Source organism: Rhinopithecus roxellana, chromosome 18, assembly GCF_007565055.1.
Source record: "Rhinopithecus roxellana isolate Shanxi Qingling chromosome 18, ASM756505v1, whole genome shotgun sequence".
In the NCBI taxonomy this organism is placed as follows: domain Eukaryota; kingdom Metazoa; phylum Chordata; class Mammalia; order Primates; family Cercopithecidae; genus Rhinopithecus; species Rhinopithecus roxellana.
In genome coordinates this window covers 71380894-71403805 of record NC_044566.1, presented here as the reverse complement: position 1 = coordinate 71403805, position 22912 = coordinate 71380894, and the positions used below count along the sequence as shown (strand labels likewise).

Genomic DNA, 22912 nt, shown 5'->3' with positions numbered 1-22912 from the left:
AAAACCCACTATCTACCCTAATACTGGATGGGGGAAGCCATGGCTGAGGCAGCACACATGCAAAAGACTTCAGACTTTCAGTTGACTCCGTATTTACCAAGAGAATGTATTCAATCTTGGGATACATTAAGGAATATGTAGCACCCAGCTAGGCATGGTGGCTTATACCTGTAGTCCCAGCGCTTGGGGAGTCCGAGGCAGGTAGATCACTTGAAGTCAGGAGTTTGAGACCAGCCTGACCAACATGGTGAAACCCCGTCTCTACTAAAAATACAAAATTAGCCAGGCGTGGTGGCACATGCCTGTAATCCCAGCTACTTGGGAGGCTGAGGCAGGAGAATCGCTTGAACCTAGGAGGTAAAGGTTGCAGTGAGCTGAGATGACACCATTGCCAGACTCCAGTCTGGGCAACAAGAGCAAAAGTCTGTCTGAAAGAAAGAAAGAAAGAGAGAGAGAGAGAGGGAGAGAGGGGGAGAGAGGGAGAGAGAGAGAGAGAGAGAGAGAGAGAAAGAGAGAGAGAGAGAGAGAGAGAAAGAGAGAGAGAGAGAGAGAAAGAGAAAGAAAGAAAGAAAGAAAGAAAGAAAGAAAGAAAGAAAGAAAGAAAGAAAGAAAGAAAGAAAGAAAGAAAGAAAGAAAGAGAGTACCCAGAATAACGGTGGTGCCAGACTTACTGTTTAGTTTACACCTCAAGAGGGACATTAAAAATAGGAATTTTAAGCAAATTATTAATCCCTTTACACTTCATTGTCATTATCTTTAAAATGGGTGCCTGCCTTATAGGGTTGTGGGCATTGAGTAATTTGATGATTTTGTTATTTTCATTGGCAAGGAGCAATTGAAAGGACTGAAATATTTAATCTAAAAATATAAAGAACTGGGTGGGAAAATAGGAGACATGAGTGACAGTCTCCTTCAAAGTTCTCTTATGTGAAAAAGAGATTAAGCTTCATCTTTATAATCCTAGATGGCAGAACAACTATCTAAGAATTTCAGCTTGACTTAAGGAAACACTTTCTGACATGCAAAGCTGTCCCAAAGTGGAAGGAATGCCTTGGGAGTGGTTAGTCCCCATGCATCCAGGAGACAGACACTCATTTGATGGGACCAGATCGGATGAGGCCTCAGGACCTTTCCACTGCTGGGATTCATTAAGCACCTGGTGTAGGTCACTATCATGTATTGATGTCTGGCCCAGACTTGTTATTAATAAATACATACATCATCTCATTTCATCCTCGAAACAACCCAATAAGAGAAATTCCTTTACAGAAAAGTTAGAGAAATTCAATACCATGTTTAAGGCCGCATACTTCTGAAATTATCCAATCAAAGCTTTGGGCTCAAGTCTGGCTGACTCCAAAGCCCCTGGTCTTTCTAACGTGTCCTTGCCTGGGCTCCCACCCCAACTCCCTCAGACCTTTGTGTGCGTTATAAAATGGGAGAGAAGTGACAGGAGTGCATGCAGGGTTGCAAACTGGAAGTATGCAGGCTGGATTCAGCGGGCACACATGTTTTGATTGGCAGGCACAGCACTTTTGGCTGCCAATGCTTAATAGCTAGAAGAGTTCACGTAAAATTTTCATTTCCTACTTGTCTTTAAAAACTGGAAACAGTAACCACACTGGCCCATATTTCCACTTGGCAACAATGGACTGCAGCAAGCAGGGACGGCCCCCTTCAGACACGTTCCCTGCTGCCACCACGCCTCCTGTCCCACCTCCAGTTCCTCCACTTGTGTGCCTGGCCCCCAGAGGGATGTCAGTGTGCTACTCCCAGTGTGAACATTTCAAATGAATGCATAACAAATCGTGAGTTTAGGAACAGGAAAGTGCCTGTCCCACATTGCAGATGAGGAGGCTGAGCCCTAGAGAGTCCCGTGGTGGCGCGGGTCATCAGTGCAGCACTTCCACACAGCCGGACTCCTTCCTACCCCTCAACTGCCCGCCCCCTACCCCAACCCCCCTGCATACAGCTATGCTGATGGAATGCATCGGGGCTGTGCTCTCGGAAAATCCACAGTCCCCAGTGTCCCCACTGGAGAGGGGAATGATCAGGCATCCTTTGCACCTGAGAGGGAATTTCCTCCCCAGGCTCCAGAAAACAGGGCTTGCTCTGGTGTGACTGTTGGTTCTTTTTTTTTTTTTTTTTGAGATGAAGTCTCGCTCTGTCGCCCAGGCTGGAGTAGAGTGGCGCGATCTCGGCTCACTGCAACCTCTGCCTCCCAGGTTCAAGCGATTCTCCCATCTCAGCCTCCCAAGTAGCTGGGACTACAGGCGCCTGCCGCCATACCCAGCTAATTTTTTGTATTTTAGTAGAGATGGGGTTTCACCGCCTTGCCCAGGCTGGTCTCAAACTCCTGAGCTCAGGCGATCCTCCCACCTCGGCCTCCCAAAGTGCTAGGATTACAGGCGTGAGCCACCATGCCTGGCCAACTGTTGGTTCTGAGAGGGTCCTCACCATCTCCTAAAAAGTCCCCAGCACCTTACAGCTGAGAGCTAAGCAGAGGATCTGATGACTCAGGCTTGGTTTACATGGTGAGACTTCATCTGTCTATTGCTTTCCATTTCTAGTCCTGTCAGAAGGCTCCATGTTACTCCTGTTTCTGGGCCCTCATTTCTCTCCCACTGAGTGTGAATATTTGAAGATGTAATTGTCATGCTTGAGTCATTCAGGAGTGTCGGGGCCAGATTTCGGCGTGGTGGAGGGAGACTAGCCTCGGATCAGGAAGCATGAATTCAGTTTTTGCTCAGCCATTAATCGTATTCCTGTGCTTGTGGGAAGGTCTCTCCTGTCTGGGCCTCAGTCTTCTCATCTGTAACATGATAGGCAGTATTAGGGCATCTTAAAAGTCCTTTGACAGTTTTATAATGTTATGATTCAGAGGCAGAGCTGGGAATAAATAATAGGACTTGGGACATGGCCAAAAATCTTAGCAGTAGAAGAAAGATTTATAGTAATCCATTAGAGTTCCTCGCTTTTGCTTTTGCTTTTGGTTTCCCTCCCTCTCTCTTTCCTTCTTTTCTCCCTCTCTCCCTCCCTTCCTCCCTTCTTCCCTTCTCTTTTTCTTCTTTTCTTTTCTTCTGAGATGTCTCAACTGATCAAGATGAAGATCTCTGACTGAGGTCAGTCATGTGGTTAACAAAACCTAGAAACCGCCAGCCAGCTTAGTGTGAAAACCCAGAGAGCGCAGAAAGCTGAGACCTTAATCTTACAGTCCATCAAGCTTCCATCTAGCCAGCATTCCACTCTCACTGAGATCTTCAACTCACTTACTCAGATCTTAGCTATAAATTTTTAAAATGAGGTCCCTACTTCCCTTCAAGGCAGGTATTAGTACTTTTTCATCTAATCAACATGAACACTCGTGTGTGAGGTGTGTGTGTGTGTCTGCTCAGCTAGACTCTGAGGACTTGAGTCCAGGGACTGTCCGTGTGCACAGTGCTGGATACACAATACGTCCTGATTTCACCTTTCTTCCTTGCTTCATCTTATATCTTCTCCGTAAACATCTGTTGACAGTGTGCCATGTGTCCACCTCTGCTGGACATCAGATTGAGGGGATTGGTTATCCTGATCCCCTGCCGCTAGACACCCACATTCCAAAGAGCATTCCAGGGGGCTTAGGCGAAGCCAGAGGAAGGAGAAAAGGAACCGCCACTCCTGTTCTCTCCTTTCTAACTCTTCTCCTTTACTCTGCTCTTGCTATTCAATCTGCTGTTATAAGTGAGGCAGTGCAAAAAAAAAAAAAAAAAAAAAAAAATACCTTTCCTTGGTGGAAAGGCGGGTAGTAGGCAAAGAGCTCTTTTTTAGAAAGAGGCATTTCTTATTTTTTTTTATCACACAAATAATACATTTTTAAATGTTTCATTTCAGAATGGCATCTTGAGTCTGAAACACAATGACTTTTCTCTAAGTTTACCCTGCTCAAATAGAAATATTTGTGTAACATGTAAGTATCTGTCTGTACGGCAGAAACTAGCAACTGATTTTCTGATATTCCTAAGCCAGTCTCAGTGAGATTTTTCATTACCTTTGAATTTGTATATGAATCCACCAATAGTGGCAACAGTTGTTATATTTTTAGCTGATAAATTATAGTTGAGGTTTTTATGCTATTCATTTGGGTAATCAGGATAGCTTACTAGGAGATATTAAATTGCACATTCCATGTGGACCATAATACCCACCCATACCAGGCAAGTATTCCCACATGTGTGAAGGCAGAGATGTTTCATTATGCTACCTGCCCACCAGGGGCTGCCAACAAGGAACTGAAGGACATTTTTTTTTTTTGTTAGAGACAGGGTCTTGCTCTGTCACCCAGGCCGGAGTGCAGTGACACTGCAGCCTTGAATTCCTGGGCTTCGATTGATCCTCCTATCTTAGCCTCCAGAGTAACTGGGACTATAGGTGTGTAGCTAATTTTTAAAAATTTTTGTAGACACAGGGTCTCACTATGTTGCCCAGGCTGATCTCAAACTCCTAGCCTCAAGTAATCCTTCTGTCTTGGCCTCCCAAAGTGCTGGAATTATAAATGTGAGCCACCGCGCCCAACCTTGAAAGACATATTTAAAATCATGATGATTCTATCACAGGGGAACATTTTATTTTTTGCGAATGGCCCAAACTGGATGTGGGAGGGGAGTGGGAGAGAAATGCTACAAAGACTCATAAGGTGAGGAGTTTACCCTGGGAGATCTCTGGGAACCATTCCAGCTTAGCCAGCTCAGGAAACAGTGGATCATCATTTCTAAGAAAGAGACTAAACCTCTGTTTTAGTTCAAAATAAGTTTTATTGAGATATAATTTACATTCCACACCTATTTAAAGTGATGATTCAGTGGTTTGTAGCATATTGACAGATATATGCAACCATCATCACCACAGTCAATTTTAGAACATTTCATTGTCTCAAAATAAACTCCATAGGCTTTAGCTATCATTCCTTATCCCCCCATATCTCCCTAACCCGAAACAACCACTAATCTACTTTGTGTTCCCGTAGATTTGTCTCTTATGGGTATTTTATATAAATAGAATACATAATTTGTATTCTTTTGTGACTAATTTCTTTCACTCAGCATAATATTTTTGAGGTTCTTTCATGTTGTATCATGTATCAGCACTTGATTTCTTTCTACTTCTGAATAATATTCCATTGTATGGACATATCACATTTTAGCTATCCATTAATCAACTGATGGACATTTGAGTTGCTTCTACCTTTTGCCTATTATGAATAGTGCTACAGTAAACATTTGCGTACAAGCTTTTGTGTGGACGTAAGTTTTCATTCTCTTGGGTAGATACCCAGGGGTGGAATTGCTGGGTCATATGGTAATGCTATGTTTAACCATTTGAGGAACTGCCAGACTGCTTTCCAAAGTGGGTGCACTACTTCACATTCCCACCAGCAGTGGATGAGAGTTCTAGTTGCTCCACATCCTTGCCAACACTTGTAATTATGTCTTTTTTATTATAGCCATTTTAGTGGGTATGCAGCGAATCTCATAGTGGTTTTGATTGGTATTTCCATGATGGCTTATGATGTTAAGTATCTTATCATTTGCTTATTCACTGCTTGTTTATCTTCTTTGGGAAATGTCAATTCAGATCCTTTTCCCATTTTTAATTAGCTTCTCTTTATTATTGAGTTGTAAGAGTTCCTCAACTTTTTATTATTTCATAAAATTGTATATTATATTTTATATGTTCTAGAGATATAATATATAGATACATAATATATCTAGATTTTTATGTATTCTAAACATATAAGTATATAGGTTATATATGTGGATTTTAAAAATCTATTTGAGACATATAAAAATATATTTCATACATTCTCGATTTAAGTCCCTTATGAGATATATAATTTGCAAATGTTTTCTCCCATTCTACAGGTTATCTTTTCACTTTCTACACAGTATTCTTTGAAGCATGCAAATTTTAAATTTTGATAAAGTTCAGTTTATTTTTTCTTATGTTACTTGTGCTTTTGGTATCATATATAAGGATCCAATGCCATATTTGAGATCATGAAGATTTACCTCTGGTTTCTTCTAAGAATATTATATTAGGCCAGGTGTGGTGGCTCATGCCTGCAGTCCCAGCACTTTGGGAGACCGGGGCAGGAGGACTGCTTGAGCCCAGGAGTTCGAGACCAGCCCTGGCAACATAGTGAAACCCTCATCTCTACAAAAAATTTTTTTTTAAAAATTAGCTGGGTGTGGTGGCACATTCCTATAGTCTGAGCTACTCAGGAGGTTGAGGTAGGGCCATCACTTGTACCTGGGATATTGAAGTTGCAGTGAGCCATGGTCATGTCACTGCACTTCAGCCTAGACAAAGTGAGACCCTGTTGCAAATATATATATACAATATATTATATATTATATTATATAACTATAAAAATATTTTTTTATAGTTAGCAATTTTGGGTTAATATTTGTATATGGTGTGATATAAGAGTCCAACTCCATTCTTTTGCATTTGGAGTTGTTCCAGCAATATTTGTTGAAAAGATTGTTCTTTCCCCACTGAATGGTCTCCTTGAATATCAAGTGGCCATAGACACATGGGTTTATCTCTGGACTCTCAATTCTATTCCATTGATCCATTGTGCCAGCACTACACTGTCTTGATCATTATAGTTTTCATTTGAAATCAAGAAATGTGGAGTACAGTCTTCCAAGATTGTTTTTGCTTTTCAGGATGGTTTTGTCTATTCTGGGTCTCATGCAATTTCATATGAATTTTAGAATCACCTTGTTAATTTCTATGAAGTCATCCAGGATTCTTATAGTTATTGCATTTAATCTATAGATCAATTTGGGGGGCATTAACATCTTAACAAAATTAAGTCTTCTAATCCATGAACATGAGATGTTTCCCACTTAGTAGATCTTCTTTAATTTCTTTCCACATGTCTTACAGTTTTCAAAGTATAAGTTGTATGCTTCTTTCATTAAATATATTCCTAAACACTATATTCTTTTTGATGCTGTTATAAATGGAATCGTTTTCTTAATTTCATGTTCAGATTGTTCATTGCAAATGTATAGGAATATAATTCATTTTTGTATGTTGATCTTATATCCTGCAATCTTGCTCAACTCATTAATTCTAATAGTTTTTTAGTGGATTCCTTAGCATTTTGTAAGATCATGTCATCTGAAAATAGAGACTGTATTCCAAAATAGCTGCACCATTTTGGTCTTCCCAATCTGGACTTATTTTTCTTGCCCAATTGTTCTGGCTAGTACCTCTGGTACACTATTGAATAGAAGCAGTGAGGGTGGACAACGATGTCTTATTCCTGATCTTAGGGGGAAACTTCCAGTGTTTCACCATTAAGTATGATGTTAGATGTAGGGTTTTTTTCTAGATGCCATTTATCAGGTTGAGGAAACTCAATGCAATTCCCACTTTCCTGAGTGTTTTCATCATGAAAGGAGCTTGGATTTTTGTCAAATCCTTCTTCTGCCATTTTAAGATAATCATGTGAGTTTTGATTTTTATTCTATTGACATGATATAGTAATTGCATTGGTTTCTGGATGTTAAATCAATCTTGCATTCCTGAAAAAAATCCCACTTGGGCATTGTATATCATTCTTTTTATATGTTTCTGAATTCAGTTTGCTAGTATCTTACTGAGTTTTTCGCAGCTACATTCATAATAGATATTGGTTTGTAGTTTTCTGGTGATGTCTTTGGTTTTGATATCAGAGTAAAACTAGCTTCCTAGAATGAGTTGGAAAGTTTTCTCTTCTCTTCTATTTTTTGGAAAAGTTTTTAAAAATTGGTGTCAGTTCTTTATGTTTGGTAGAATTGACTTGCCATCTGGGCCCTGACTTTCCCCTGTGGGCAGTTTGTTGTTGTTGTTACAATTCAGTCTCTTGTTATAAGTCTACTTGGGTTGTCTAATTCTTGTTGAGCTTGTTTCAGTAGTTTGTGTCTTTCCAAGCATTTGTCCATTTCATCTGTGATCTAATTTAATGGCCTATCATTATAATATTCCTTCATAATGCTTTTTAATTTATAATTTTAATAGTAATGTCCACTGTTTCATTTCTTTTTAGTCTCACTCTGTCACCCAGGCTGGAGTGTAGTGGCACAATCTTGGTTCCTGCAACCTCTGCCACCTGGGTTCAAGCGATTCTCCTGCCTTAGCCTCCTGAGTAGCTGGGATTACAGGCACCTGCCACCATACCTGGCTAATTTTTGTATTTTTAGTAGAGATGAGTTTTCACTATGTTGGCCAGGCTGGTCTTGAACCCTTGACCTCAGATAATCCGCCCACCTCGGCCTCCCAAAGTGCTGGGATTACAGGCATAAGCCACTGCACCTGGCCCTGTTTCATTTCTGAATCTAGTAATTTGAATCTTGTTTCATTTTTTCTTGGCTTGTCTGGCATAAGGTTTATTAGTTGTGTTTATCTTTTCAAAGAACCAGCTTTTAATTTAGAAATTTAGTGAAACTAATTCTGTTGTTTTGCATTCTCTTTAATTTTACTATAATCTTTATTATTTTCTCCCTTATGCTTCCTCTACGTTTAGTTTTTTACCCAATGTTCTAAGGTGCAAGTTTAGGTTATTGATTTGAGATGTTTCTTCTTTATCAATAAGCATTTATAGCTATAAATTCCTCTCTAAACACGGTTTTACCTTCATCCCATAAGTTTTAGTATGTTGTGTCTTCATTTACATTCATACCAAAGTATTTTCTAATCTCTTTTTTAATTTCTTCTTTGATCCATTGATGATTTAGGAATGTGTTAATTTCCAAATATTTGTGAATTTTTCAAATTTATTTCTGTTACTGATTTTTAATTGCATTCCACTGTATTCAGACAACATACTTTGTATTATTTCTGTCCTTTTAAATTTATTGAGGTTTGTTTTATGGCCGAGCATAAGGTCTATCTTGGAGAATGTTTCATGTGCACTTGAGGAAAATATATACCCTGCTGTGATGGGTGAAATGTTCTATAGATGTCTGTTGGGTATAGTTGGTTAGTAGTGTTGTTCTGGTGTTCTACCGGCTTTTTAAAATCTTCTGTCCAGTTGTTCTATCCACTTTTTTTTTTTTTTTGAAATGGAGTCTTGTTCTGTCGCCCAGGCTGGAGTGCAGTGGTGTGATCTCAGCTCACTGCAACATCTGCTGCCTGGGTTCAAGTAATTCTCCTGCCTCAGCCTCCTGAGTAGCTGGGACTTCAGGCATGCATCACCACACTGGCTAATTGGTATATTTTTAGTAGAGATGGGGTTTCACCATGTTGACTAGGCTGGTCTTGAACTCCTGACCTCAAGTGATCCACCTGCCTTGGCCTCCCAAAGTGCTAGGATTACAGTCATGAGCCACTATGCCCAGCCCACTATCTACTGTTGAAAGTGGAGTATTGAAATCTTCACCTATTATGGTTGAACTATTTCTCCCTTTGATTCTGTCAGGTTTTACTTCCTGTGTTTTAGTGCTCTGTTATTAGGTACATATATGTTTTTAATTGTTATATCTTTTTCAAGGATTGACCCTCTTAATATTATCAAGCACCTCTCTCTACACTAACCATATCCTCACTAATAATTTCTTATTTAAAAGTCCATTTTGTCTCGTGTTAGTATAACCATTCCAACTTTCTTGTGGTTGCTCCAAAGGTCTGTTTTGAGTTGTCAGTGGCTTTGATAGGCAGTGTAAGTCAGTAAAGAACCTGCCTCTTTTCTTTTCTTGCTCATATTTCAAATAAAATATGTTACCAATCAGTACATTCTCCTTGAGTATTACTTATGGTCCACAATATGAAGGTCTGTATGATGTGAAAACTCTTATGTCTAGATAGAACCCTTTTAATGGGATTGGTTAATTCATTTTTATCCTCTCCACTTCATCTTCAATCAATGAGAATCATACCCTCCTCTAAAATGACTAGGTGTCTCATGACCAGGAGAAAAATGCAATTAAAAGAAAGGCAACCAGGGAAAACTTTGTAAAAACCATAAATATGTACGTGTGCTAGAAAACAATGTGTTTACTCTTGAACTCCTCTTCAAGTCAGAAGCCCTAAACAATGGACATTGTTTACTTGCTCTGAACCCAGCAGAAGAACTCCCAGGTGATGCCGGTTGGAAATGGAATTGATTGAGGATAACATGCAGGGTTCACTATGTCTGTATGCTTCAATGTGCCAGCATGATTACAGAGTTCAAAAGGAAAAAACCCATTTAAAAAATAGACATCATTCCATTCTGAGCAAGGGTCCCTGTTTGATCTTTCTCTGTGTCTGAGCCCACTTGTTGTCCTGAAGGATAGGTGACAGCCCAGATCCTCCCAGTGGGTGAGAAGACCTCATATTCTATGCCAGTTTCCTGTCACTGCTTTGAGCTCTAAGAGTTCAGAGAGGTGAGGGCAGTGTGACCTCCACCTAGCTGAGTGTTGGCATGAGTCCCTGGTGACAGTGTGTCTGAGCTGCCAGTACACCGGCAGTCTTTGGAGCAGCTCTTCCTCACTCTTTCAACAACCAGCCAATTTGGTCTCAGGAAATCACTCTGCATTGCTGGCTGGGATTGGAAGTCATTTTTAATTTTGTGACAAAGACAAATGTGTCCTATGGGAGTAGTAAGTGGTTTTACTGGTGATATTAATGGAACCGTGACCTCTTCCATATCTATGGTCCTACAAAACAAAATATGTTTGTATTATTATATGTCAGGCAAATTCATTCTTAGCCCTTCCTTGAAGTAAATTGCAGAGGAAATATACTATTAATAAGCCCAGAGAGTATTGTTCGTGTGTGTGTGTGTGTGTGTGTGTGTGTGTGTGTTTGTGTTTGTATCTACAGTCATATGCTCATTTGCAAACACGGTGGATTTATAATGCCACTATTGACTGTCACACAAATGATATGTTTTGCATTGTGTTTGGAGGGACACAAATCACTGAAGTTCTGATATCTTTGGATAGAATTTCAGTGGACCCAGTGCTGAAATTGGTATTGGCTTTTAAAGACCAATAGCTGTAGTAAAATTTAAGTGTTTTGGGGATCCACAGTACAAAAGGGAAAGAAGAAATTCAAAGATATATTGAATTAACCTTTTCTATTTTCAGTTGGGAGTGGTATTCATTAGTCTAGAAATGACTACACTAATTTTATCATCTCCTGTAGGAACTTTTTGTGCCAGTGCCCTTTGTTGAAAACGGTCACTTAAGGAGACAGTAAATTAAATATGAAGGATTTACAGTTTAGTTAAATGAATTAAACCATTTCTTAGTGTTTGTGTTTACCTTGGGAGGCACAAAAGAGAAAAAAATATAGACTTACAAGAGGAAGGAAAGGAATGATCAAATCCCAATAGTCCATGGCTGAATGTCTAGCTCCGCAACTTTATTTAAAGGAGGAATTTAACGCTGATAAGAAATCCTTGTCTCTATCTGATTAACTTTTTCTCTCTGCATATGTTGCTATACCCATTGAGATTTCCTAATAAACACATAAGTTTATTAACTGTGACAGTTAATGTCTCATTCTATTATAGAGGACGAAACTCAAGTAAATCAAATGCAAAATTTATAGTTTTCCTTAAGCAATAATGGATGGAGCTTTATCATTTGAGTTTTAACTTTAATAATTAAAAATATTACTATAAAATAATGCATGATCATTCTAGGAAGACTGACAAACACAGAAGAAGGTAAATAAGAAAACAACAATAATCCATAAAGCCAACACCCCAAGATAATCATTGTTAATTTTTTTCGGGTAGAGAAGGGATCTTGCTATGCTGCCCAGGCTGGTCTCAAACTCGGCCTCAAGTGATCCTCCTGCCTCAGCCTCCCAAAGTGCTGAGACTACAGGTGTGAACCACTGCACCTGGCTGTTAAAATTTTAGTATATTTGTTTCCAATCCTTTTTTCTATGCCACTATGTCAATATATATTTATATTTTTGATAGTTAAGATGATGAGTATAATTTGTGATTTTCATATCTACCTACTGGTACCAGCAGCGAATCTGTATGGGTCTACAGCACCTTGATCCTTGCCTCCTTGGAGGAAAGAATTCAGCCAAGGGCATTAGTAGGTGTAAGGCAGATGGAGAGACCGAGGCAACTTTTAGAGCAGGAGTGACAGTTTATTAAACAGTTTTAGAGCAGGAATGAGAGGAAGCAAACTACACTTGGCAGAGGGCCAAGCAGGCAACTTGAGAGATTAAAGGGTTTGCGTTTATTCTCCCCTGATTTTTCCTTTGGGATGGGCTGTCCACGTGCACAGTGGCCTGCCAGCACTTGGGAGGAGCTGCGTGTGCAGTGTGTTTACTGACGTTGTGTTCGTGCTCGCTTGAGGTGTTTTTCCCTTACCAGTTGAGCATTCGCAGAGGAAAGTCATATACCGGTTAAACTCTGCCATTTGGCCTCTGAGTGTGCGTGCTTGAGCCTGCTCGCCCAGCTTCCGAGATCATATCAGGAAGCTGCTGATCACCAGCTGTAGGTGTTTTCTATCTGTTGGGAGACTGTCTATCTCTGGTGCCAGTTGTGACTAATTATTATTTTAGAAAGACAGTTTAATAACCACCTGTCCATCACCTGATGGTCACCTGACATTCTTGGAGGAGGGGCACTCTCCTGCCCCACTCATGTCTGCCTGAATGCCAACTCTAACACTACCCATCTTTGTTCATAAGTTCAAATAAGTCAAAATAATAAGAAGAAAATTAACAGCTAACTATTTGCCAGGGAATCATTCTAAGTGCTCTACATATCTTAATTCATGTAATCCTCATTATAGCCCTTTCACATGGATTTTACAGATGAGGCACAGAGGGTATAATGATTTCCCCAAGGTTTCACAGTTACACAGAACCACAGCCAGGATTAAACCCAGGCATTGAGGCGTACTCTGAACCACCATGATCTGATGTCTCCCTCCGACTCAAAGCCTGCCCCAAAGTCTGCTGTCACACCCCATCCCTTGGTGATCAGTCCTTTTTCAGAATTTCTCCAACATTATACAGTACCATGAGGCACTTACTTTCCCACTGAATGTGTGGAAATCAGCCTTCATCTCTAAAAAATCATTGTCACCAGCTGGCAGCCCTTTCTATGGGGGCCTTCAAGAGAAGGTAGCCAGACGTTCAGCCTTCAGGGTGCTGCAGGGGAAGGGGCTGTAGATTGGAGGCAGAAGTAACTGGCCTACAGGCCTGGCTATGCCCATCTAGACAACTCATTTCACCTGTTTGTGCCTCTTTTCTCATCTGTAAAATAACAGGGTTGGATACCCGTGCACTCATTCATTTAGCACACATGAGACAGACATGAATACAATCCATTTCCTCTCCTCTAGGAACTTAGCATCCAAGGAGTACCCAGAGGAAAAAATTGCCGGTTCTGTGGACTGTGTTGTAACAGAATCAATGGGAACACTGGGAAAGTCCCTAAGGTGGGCTAGGGTGGAGAAGGGTGCAGGAAGGAAGGGGGCTAGCAAGGCTTCCCAGAGGATGAGTGAGAATTATTAACATATAGGTGCCAAGGACCACACAAGATGGGCTGTGGTGAACGGGTCTCTCTAGAGCTCACATCTGTGCCTCCATTCCACACTGCTGTGCACAAAACTATCCCATCTTCAGCAGGCTACTGCAATGGCCCACTGTTTTTTCTTTTTGGCTTAAAACTACGGAAATGTGTTATCTCTAAGTCTGAAATCAAATCATCTGGGCCATGCCCCTTCTGAAACCTGCAGGAGAACCCTTCCTCGCCTCTTCCTACATGCTGGTGGTTGCCCGCAATCCTTGGCATTCTTTGGCTTGCTGCTGCATCACACCCGTCTCTGCCTCCGTCTGCACATAGAGCAAGTTTGCACACCCTGTCTGCCTTCACGTGGCTGCCTTCTTATAAGGATGCTAATCATATTGGATTAGGAGCCCTCCCTTACTTAGCTTAAGTAATTACATTTCCAACAACCCTGTTTTGAAATGAGGTTACATTCAGAAGTACAGGGGGATTGGGACCTCAGCATATCGTTTTGGCAGGGACACAGTTCTACCATAATGATCACTGTAGCCACCATCTAGTCTAGGCAGCCATTGCCTGCTTACTGCTTTTGTTTCTCTCCTATTCGTTCTCCATTCAGCATCCTGAATGAGTTTCATAACCCACAAACCTGAGACAGGACCAGCAAGCAGGTGGTGGCCTGGTTGGTTCTTTTAGCAAATGGAGAGAGTTCACACAGGACTTCTTTTTTTTTTTTTTTTTTTTTTGAGACGGAGTCTTGCTCTGCCGCCCAGGCTGGAGTGCAGTGGCCGGATCTCAGCTCACTGCAAGCTCCGCCTCCCGGGTTCACGCCATTCTCCTGTCTCAGCCTCCCGAGTAGCTGGGACTACAGGCGCCCGCCTCGTCGCCCGGCTAGTTTTTTGTATTTTTTAGTAGAGACGGGGTTTCACCGTATTAGCCAGGATGGTCTCGATCTCCTGACCTCGTGATCCGCCCGTCTCGGCCTCCCAAAGTGCTGGGATTACAGGCTTGAACCACCGCGCCCGGACAGGACTTCTTTCCATTTAGTATATAAGGCTGGAGCAAATGGGGGACGATCAGAACACAATGACTCCTGAAGAGATCCTTGCCTGAGGATGTCAATAGATTCCCGAGGGCAAGGGCAGGATAGACTGAGAATGTTTCTAAAAGGATCTCGGGCTCATTCTGGTTCCCCGAGGAGTTACAGGGAAGCTGAACAAGTGTTTGAATCTTCCTAGCCTCTGAGACTGGCCAAATGCCACGCTTTTTAAGGAAGTATTGGTGCTTAAAATCTTTTCCAGACTTCTCTGCAGGCACTTGCACATACTTTGCTATTAGCAGGTAAGTAGTGCATGCTAAAGAAATAAGCCTAATATACATATGAAATAAATGCATCATTCAACACCGCTTCTCCTGCCTGTCCCCCTCCCCCTAAGCAGCTCAGACCTTCTCGTTCATTATTATTAGCCTCCGAGGAAAAGTCTAGAAAACCTTTAAGTCATGCTTCTGTCATTCAAATGATAATCCTCTCCTCAACTTGCTAGACTTCTGCATCACCTTGAATTCTCCAAAGAAGAGTTGACCTTCGCCACTGCATCTGTGCCCTCTGAGCACTTACAAAGGCTCTGGAGGGTGCTTCCTGAGGCACTTAGCATAACTGTGGTGAGAAGTTTATGCAGAATTTTCTCCTTTCGCTCTTACTGCACTTTTAGGCCTTTTCCCACAGTGGTCCCCCCATATCACAATTGCATATTAGGGTATGGGGCAATCTGATCAGAGGCCAACAACAGATATGAAATTAGGCTTTATTAGGGAAGCTTTCTTTTTCTGGGTAGAAACACAGAGGGCCAAACTCAGAGACAAAGATATGAATGTATGGATTACATAAGGGAGAATGATGTGACTGTGGCAGTGGCTGCCTTACCCCACTAGCTACAGTGTCTAGATGCTTGCGTGTCAATCATTTATATATATATATATATATTTTTAATTTTCTTCTCATTCAGATACAGGTAGACCTTTCGTAGAGATGTACAGTGAAATCCCCGAAATTATACACATGACTGAAGGAAAGGAGCTCATCATTCCCTGCCGGGTTACGTCACCTGACATCACTGTTACTTTAAAAAAGGTAAATTTGAACACTGCTGTTCTCAGAATACTTTTACTGCCAACAAGCATAATGAAGTTTTACTCGTTTTATCTTTCCGGAATAATTTCCTTACAGACATCTGGGCTTCTCAGTGGACTTTCCTGTAACATCCTTTTACTATAAGGAATAGTGCTAGAAGTTATGCCCATGGATGTGGTTAAATAGAATAAAATGATAGTGTCTTAAGCGTAAATCGATATGAATAATGAAAGAACTGAAATCGTGAAAAATGTTATGTATTGCCACAAACCCAATTGTGTGCAAATGTGAGAAAAATCAGTTCTGCTGCTTACACAAATTAATGACTTTGCAGACAGTGGATTATCCAGATTACTGCAGAGTAGACAATGTCAGCAGGGTGCCCAGTTCTCCAGGCATTGACTTTCTGGCTTCATGCATAAGGAGACACCATCTTTGGTTTGAATTGGCAAGTTCCTTGGTGAAAAAAGGCCTGTCTCCTGCTGAGCACCCAAACTTCATCTCTTAGGGGAAAAAAAGGGAGGAAAGGCCATACATGAAACTTTTCTTCATATTATATTGTAAATTGTACATATGGAAAGGAAAAAGATTTAGGGTAGAATCTAAGAAAAACAAAAACTAAACATATGACATTCTAGCTAATTAATCAGCAGTAAGAGTTAGGAGTATACCAGCACTCAGAACTGGATAAAAACTCCCCAAATGAAAAACTGTGCTAAGTTCTGAGAGCTTAGAACTTTAAGACAGAAAGTCAAGGCCGCCCCAGAGCAGCAGCTCGCACAGTGCATCACAGAGCAGGCACTCAGGAAGTGTTTGGTGCTGGTAGTGGTGGCAGTTAGGCTGGAAAGGTTTAGAGAATGATTTTCAATCTCATCCATCAACCCTGAGTCCTGAAATGTGGTGGAGGAGTCTCCTTGTCCTCTTCCTTGCATTCACTGTCCTGGGTTGTTACTCACATAGGCCCTCAACATAGTCCATCGGAGACAGGTTTTGGCCTCCATTACATTTGTGTGCCATCGCCAGGAAATAGACAGTCATTATACGGCAGAGCTGGAAACACCAGAGGAGTCAAACTCCTCAGTTGGTCAAGATAAAAACACTCTGGTTTCCAGAGTGTCAGGAACTTCCCAGGTCATACTGAGCATTTGAGCCAATATCTTGCCTTCTCATTCAGTGTTCCTGCCATCCTTCTTGAGTGGTCTAGTTTGTATAGGAGGAAGACAAGGGTGGTTAAGAGCAGAAGCTGGTGCCACATTGCCTGCACTCTAAACACACTGCCTGCTCATCACTGGGCAAACTAATGAGTCATCAAACCTCTCTCCACCTCACTTTCCCCATCTGAGGAAGGGGGTGATGACAGTGGTACCACCTCACATTATTGTTAGAAAGGTTAAGTCAGGTGATATATGGAAAGCACTTAGATCAGTATCTCAGTACAAGATAAGCCCTATTCAGGGGTTAGCTTTAGCATTATTTAACAGTTTAATACCCAATACTGTACTTGATATATTACCAAGTCATGTTTTCAACAGCATGGCATTACTCCCGTTAGTCTGAGATAATTATTGCTGTATGATTAATACGGAAAACACTGTGTGGAGAGGGAAATGTTCTCTTTCATGAGCACGCCAATGCAGGTGGGTTTTTTGGTCATCAGGAACATTCCAAAATTCCCATATAAAAATCTGGGGCTGGTGGAAGTCTCTTCACTGTTTTTCTGCCTAAGATCTGCAGTGCACAATTTAAAAAGAGAGAAAGAAAAGTGTAAAATTTTAACAGGGATTTTGGTTTGGCACATGTGTACTGGAAATATTCTAACCTATGACTGTATTTCTGCTGACATGAAGTTAATATCTTTCCCTTTTCATTTCTCTTATTGTCTCTTTTCTTCTAATTTTCTGTCCCCTCCCTCTCCTTTTCACATGCCTGCTTTGGCGGAGCCGTGGTCAACTGCAGACAGGCCTTGCTGCCCAGGGCTTCCTTTCGAGGCTGAGATCCACCTGCCCATCTGCCTTCATTCTTACACATGCGGTGGTGGCCACAGCTGATGGGCTACAGTCTTTGACTGCTTTAGATCTTGTCAGCTAAATGTAAAGTTACTTTGTCGATGGAATACTACTAACAGCTGTAATGGATAGATGAGAGTAAGATAAACACTTTAAAGGAAATTTTAGTATATTTTTAAGTTGTACTGAGGAAGCCTGTCAGCAAACCTTTCTTTCAGATTCAGCACATGCTTGTTTTCACTTATTTGTAAAGTAACATAGATTTCAGTGCCTGACTTACATTTTTCTGTGTTTTTCCTTTGTCTGCACTAAATTAGAAGAGAAGGTGTTTTTTTTTTCCCCCCACCGAATGCATTCCTAAGTTTACAGGTAGCACCTTGATATAATGAAACATGAAACGAATCCTTTAATTGCTTTCAGTTCTTCATAAACAGGATGTAATTAATTTCAAACCCAAGGAACACTGGTAATACATTCCAATGTAGGCACAGTCCCTGGAAGAGAGGCACTAGAGGCTTCTGGACTAGAAATTTCTGCCATAGGATCACAAATCCAGATCAGCTCCTTCGGCAAACAATAGAAATAAATGATAACTGGATAGAGAGAGGGATGTCGGGTGTACTTTTTAAAAGGCGATAGGAAAGGTTTCAAGCTTCTTTATGGCTGTTTGGTATTTCCTTTATAATCTGTTGGGGGAAGGTAATTTGATTTTTGTTTTTCCTTTTTCAACTGGGAATAAGGAATAGTGGTAGTTGGGAGTCGACCACCACTGAAATTTTTGGCAACCTGGCATCAGGGGAATTTGGCTGGGCCACTTGATGGAGCAATGACCCTTTACAAAGAAAGTTTAATCCCACGGCAGACTGTTTATCTTGTAGTCTTTAAATGTTACGTTCTTGATGTCAGAAGAAGGCATAAGGAGAAAGTCAAATCGTGGATTATTTTCTTCTGTCTGGACTCACCATGCTTGGGAATACTTCTAAGCATTCGAGAGCACTTCATTCATGGCAGTCTCTGGCCTCCAAGGCTGCCTTCACCATCAGCAGCTCCAGCTTCTGGGAGTTTCCCTTTCAGAGGCAGAGCTGATGCCTTCCTTGTGACACAGCAGGATCCTCAGAATGACAATCCCAGTGAGTGCCAAGTTAATGTTATGAATCTTGGAGGACCTGGAATTATCTATAGTCTTTTGAAGACAGCCACTTCTTCAGTAAACCATGCAAAATGGGAGGAAAAGCTATGGCTTGTTAAAAGCTCTGGACGATGAAAACAAATGAGAATAATCTGGCAGCCCCAGCAGAAAAAAATGCAATTGGCTTCTCTCTCTCTTTTGAGACAGAGTCTCATTCTATCGCCCAGGCTGGAGTGCAGTGGTGTGATCTCAGTTCACTGCAACCTCTGCCTCCCAGGTTCAAGCGATTCTCCTGCCTCAGCCTCCCGAGTGGCTGGGATTACAGGCACCTGCCACCATGCCCAGCTAATTTTTGTATTTCTAGTAGAGACAGGGTTTCACCACGTTGGCCAGGCTGGTCTCTGCTGACCTCAGGTGATCCACCCACCTCGGCCTCCCAAAGTACTGGAATTACAGGTGTGAGCCACCATGCCCGGCCTGTTAATTGGTTTGTCTGCTGAGTGTCTGACCAGTTTATTATGAAGATTCCTGGAGGCCAAAGAGTTATGGGCTCCCCCTGAAAGTCTGATATGACAACTAGGTCTATCCTGGGTAGGTGCCACTTGTTGCCAAGGCTGATAGTAAATTATCATAATTACTATAATTAATCATAATGCAAGTATCTTTTGCTATATACAAAAAAACTCAAGAACCAATGATAACAAACTAGAGTTTTTAACCTAGTTTGTTATAAGCAAACTAGAGTTTTACTATTTTCATTTTAGATGAAAAATCATGTTTTCACCAACTGCTGGTAAAACAGTATTGCCAACCAGTGCTAAAAGGACCTTGTTAACACATGCCTCTTCCTTTTCAGTTTCCACTTGACACTTTGATCCCTGATGGAAAACGCGTAATCTGGGACAGTAGAAAGGGCTTCATCATATCAAATGCAACATACAAAGAAATAGGGCTTCTGACCTGTGAAGCAACAGTCAATGGACATTTGTATAAGACAAACTATCTCACACATCGACAAAGTAAGTGATGCTTCAGAGGCATGAACATAAGCCGAAGTGCTCTTTATTTTTATCTGCGTAATGAAATCTTAATTTTAATTTTAAAAAATTTCTCTTTTATGCTTGCAGCCAATACAATCATAGATGTCCAAATAAGCACACCACGCCCAGTCAAATTACTTAGAGGCCATCCACTTATCCTCAATTGTACTGCTACCACTCCCTTGAACACGAGAGTTCAAATGACCTGGAGTTACCCTGATGAAGTGAGTGACCCATTTTTCTATTTCTTCTGCAGGACAGTATTTTTAGCAAGTGAAATCCCGCAGGGTTTTTGAGATGGGAAAAATCAGAAAATCCTGATTCCTGTGGCAGTGTTAGTCAATAAAGAAGCTTTGGGTTTGGTTCGAGTGCTTTCTTTGCCTGGCATTTCATGAGTGTGATATGCAGAGATATCGTCTTTTGATGTCTGCGAGTTTTGTTTTGAAGAGCATAGACTGGTATTTCTATTGCATGATTCTAGGTGGAAAGAAAGGGATTGTTTCCTTCTTGGAAACCATTCTGTAGGATTTAGAGATGAGAGAGAAATGTATCACTAAATGCCAGACAGGGACTGCCTTTTGTAACAACAACAACAACTTTCCAGGAGGCTGTCTCTGTCAGCACATTCATTTGGGATACTGGCAGACAGTCAGGCACCTGATTGGAACATGTTTGGAAAAGATATTACAACCCAGTCATCCAATATTCCATTTGTTAAGTGTCAGGGGAGCAAATCTGTCCTTCAGAAAAATGAGAAGAATGAAGCCTGAGTTGGGTTCCCTTATTCAAATCGAACATCCTTGCAAACAATAATTGTTTTAAAAATGTATACATGGGGAAACTATGATAAACAGTTACAGAAATTTTGACAGTAGTTCTAGCCCCCATTTCTTGTGTGTCAGCATGATTTATGCGGCATATCTCAAGTACAATCATTTGTTATGTCATGCAGATTGCCCAATTACAAAGTCAATTTATGATTAAATTATGTATGAAAGATTAATGCATCAGCGTCAAGCTAGTGTTGTTTTTCATCGACATTTCTTGCCATGGAAATGGAATAACTTAGCAACAAAAACGTGTAATGAGTGCCCTGTAGGGGCACATTAAGGCCTTAACTGTCATCAGCTGTTTTCTAGGAGTGATATTGTTTCATTTAAATTAAAATGCTGTGGCTTGTAGCAATATTTTCTGGGTTTTAATAGAAATCAAATATTCTCAATAAGTGCCAAGAGGGAAGAAACTTCTATCCTGCTGGCACATTGCTACTGTAAGTAAGAGTATCTATAATACATCTATTAAATGCTAATAATCTTCTAAAATAGCACTGTCCAACAGAACTTTCTGTGATGGAAATATCCTGTACTTGTGCCACTAGCCACATATGGCAGATGACCACTTGAAATGTGACTAGTGTGACTGAGGAAATGAATTTTTGATTTCATTTAATTTTAATAGCCACACGTGGCTGGTGGCTGCAGTACTGGGCGAAGCAACTCTAAAACACAGGATGAGTTATTTCCCAAGTCAGAAGCAATACCAGTGTTACTCACCTTGGCAAAGGGAGTAGTACCTGTATAAATAGAGCTGCAGAAAGCTCCCTCCGTCTGTTATGTTAAGGGACTAGTTCTCTGACTTTTGATAGTGACAATTAACTTTTCTCTCTGGTTATTGCTGAGAATGAAGAAAATGGCCTCAAAATGTGTCTGTCTGTTCCAACAGGGAAGTAAATGGACAGGTGGGTAGAAGTGTATTAAACGTGGCACAGAGGAGGACTAAGCTCCCGATCCAAAGATCAGTTCTGGACAGCTCCCAAAGACATTTTTCCATGCTCCTCCCCTCTGCCCCTATGACTATGGGGAAGGATTGAGAGGTGGAAATAACTTATTAGTTATAAAATATAGTGCTTAAAAAAAAAAAGGAGAAGGCAATGTGATCTTGTCTTCTCAAAACAGTGAGCAGGACTGTCATTGTGGCCAGGTCAGATTGCAGAGCCTAAGACTGATTCTTGTTCTTCTCTGAGACAAACCTGGGACAGCACCTTTCAAGTCTTGGTTAAACCTGCTGATGGCTTTGCATGTCCCCAGATCCGTTTACTATGATTTAGCCAACATGGGCAAGCATTGCTCAAATAGTGAAATAATGAAATTATAGGATTATTCCACCTTAGTAAGTAGAGACAAGACTCATTATCTTTTCCTTCATATCTAGTAGGGACAAAAAAGGAAACTCACATGGTGATTTGGTAAGAGAAGCACTGTCATTAAGCCAGACGCTAAGGCTTATGATTGTCCATGTTTGTGTGTGATATGTATGCCTACAGAACAGGTTACTGTGTAGAGAGGTGTGTGTGCCAGAGGAAGGACGCTAGATTTATGCTCAAAAGACCTGAGTTCCTGGCCAACTTGGGCCAGGGGGTCCCTTCCTTCAGTTTTTTCATCAGTAAAAGGGCAGTCAGCCTGCCAATTTCACTAGGTTGTTAAGACAAACAATTGAGATGGTATATGTGAAAATGCATTTAAAGAAAATTAAGTGCTAAATAAATCCTACTATGCTACACATTTGAAACACCTCTAGACACAGATATAGTTTCCAAACATTGTGCTCTAGGTGGATGTGACATGATTCTTAGCATAAAACAGAAGCTATTGTCGAAGTTACGATCTAAGAAATGTTAAAATCCTGTATAACTTTAAGCATGAACACTCACTCCTTCTACATTTGTTATACATTTTCTTTCTAGAAAAATAAGAGAGCTTCTGTAAGGCGACGAATTGACCAAAGCAATTCCCATGCCAACATATTCTACAGTGTTCTTACTATTGACAAAGTACAGAACAAAGACAAAGGACTTTATACTTGTCGTGTAAGGAGTGGACCATCATTCAAATCTGTTAACACCTCAGTGCATATATATGGTAAGCATAGTTCAGCGTTGCCAACTCATGCTATGCTTTCTAATCGTTGTAGATGTCTGTGTTCTCTAAATAAGTCAGTTTTCTGTTGGCCAAGAGTTATGTTATCATGAATGAATACGACTTGGCTATGGTTCCCTCCTCCCCCTGTCAAAAAGCAAACCACATTAAGTACTCTTTAAATTTAATA

General features: G+C 40.9%; 1 protein-coding gene across 4 annotated transcripts in view; it reads left to right on the top strand.

Moving 5' to 3' along the window:
* Positions 1–22912, top strand: part of FLT1 (fms related tyrosine kinase 1) — a 198852-nt gene that overhangs the window by 43042 nt on the left and 132898 nt on the right. For all 4 annotated transcript variants that reach the window (XM_010362346.2, XM_030922464.1, XM_010362355.2 and 1 more), the window contains exons 4-7: positions 15508–15632; positions 19624–19786; positions 19895–20031; positions 22551–22725. In XM_010362346.2, the coding sequence (XP_010360648.2) occupies positions 15508–15632; positions 19624–19786; positions 19895–20031; positions 22551–22725 (600 nt within the window). The remainder of the gene's footprint in view (positions 1–15507; positions 15633–19623; positions 19787–19894; positions 20032–22550; positions 22726–22912) is intronic.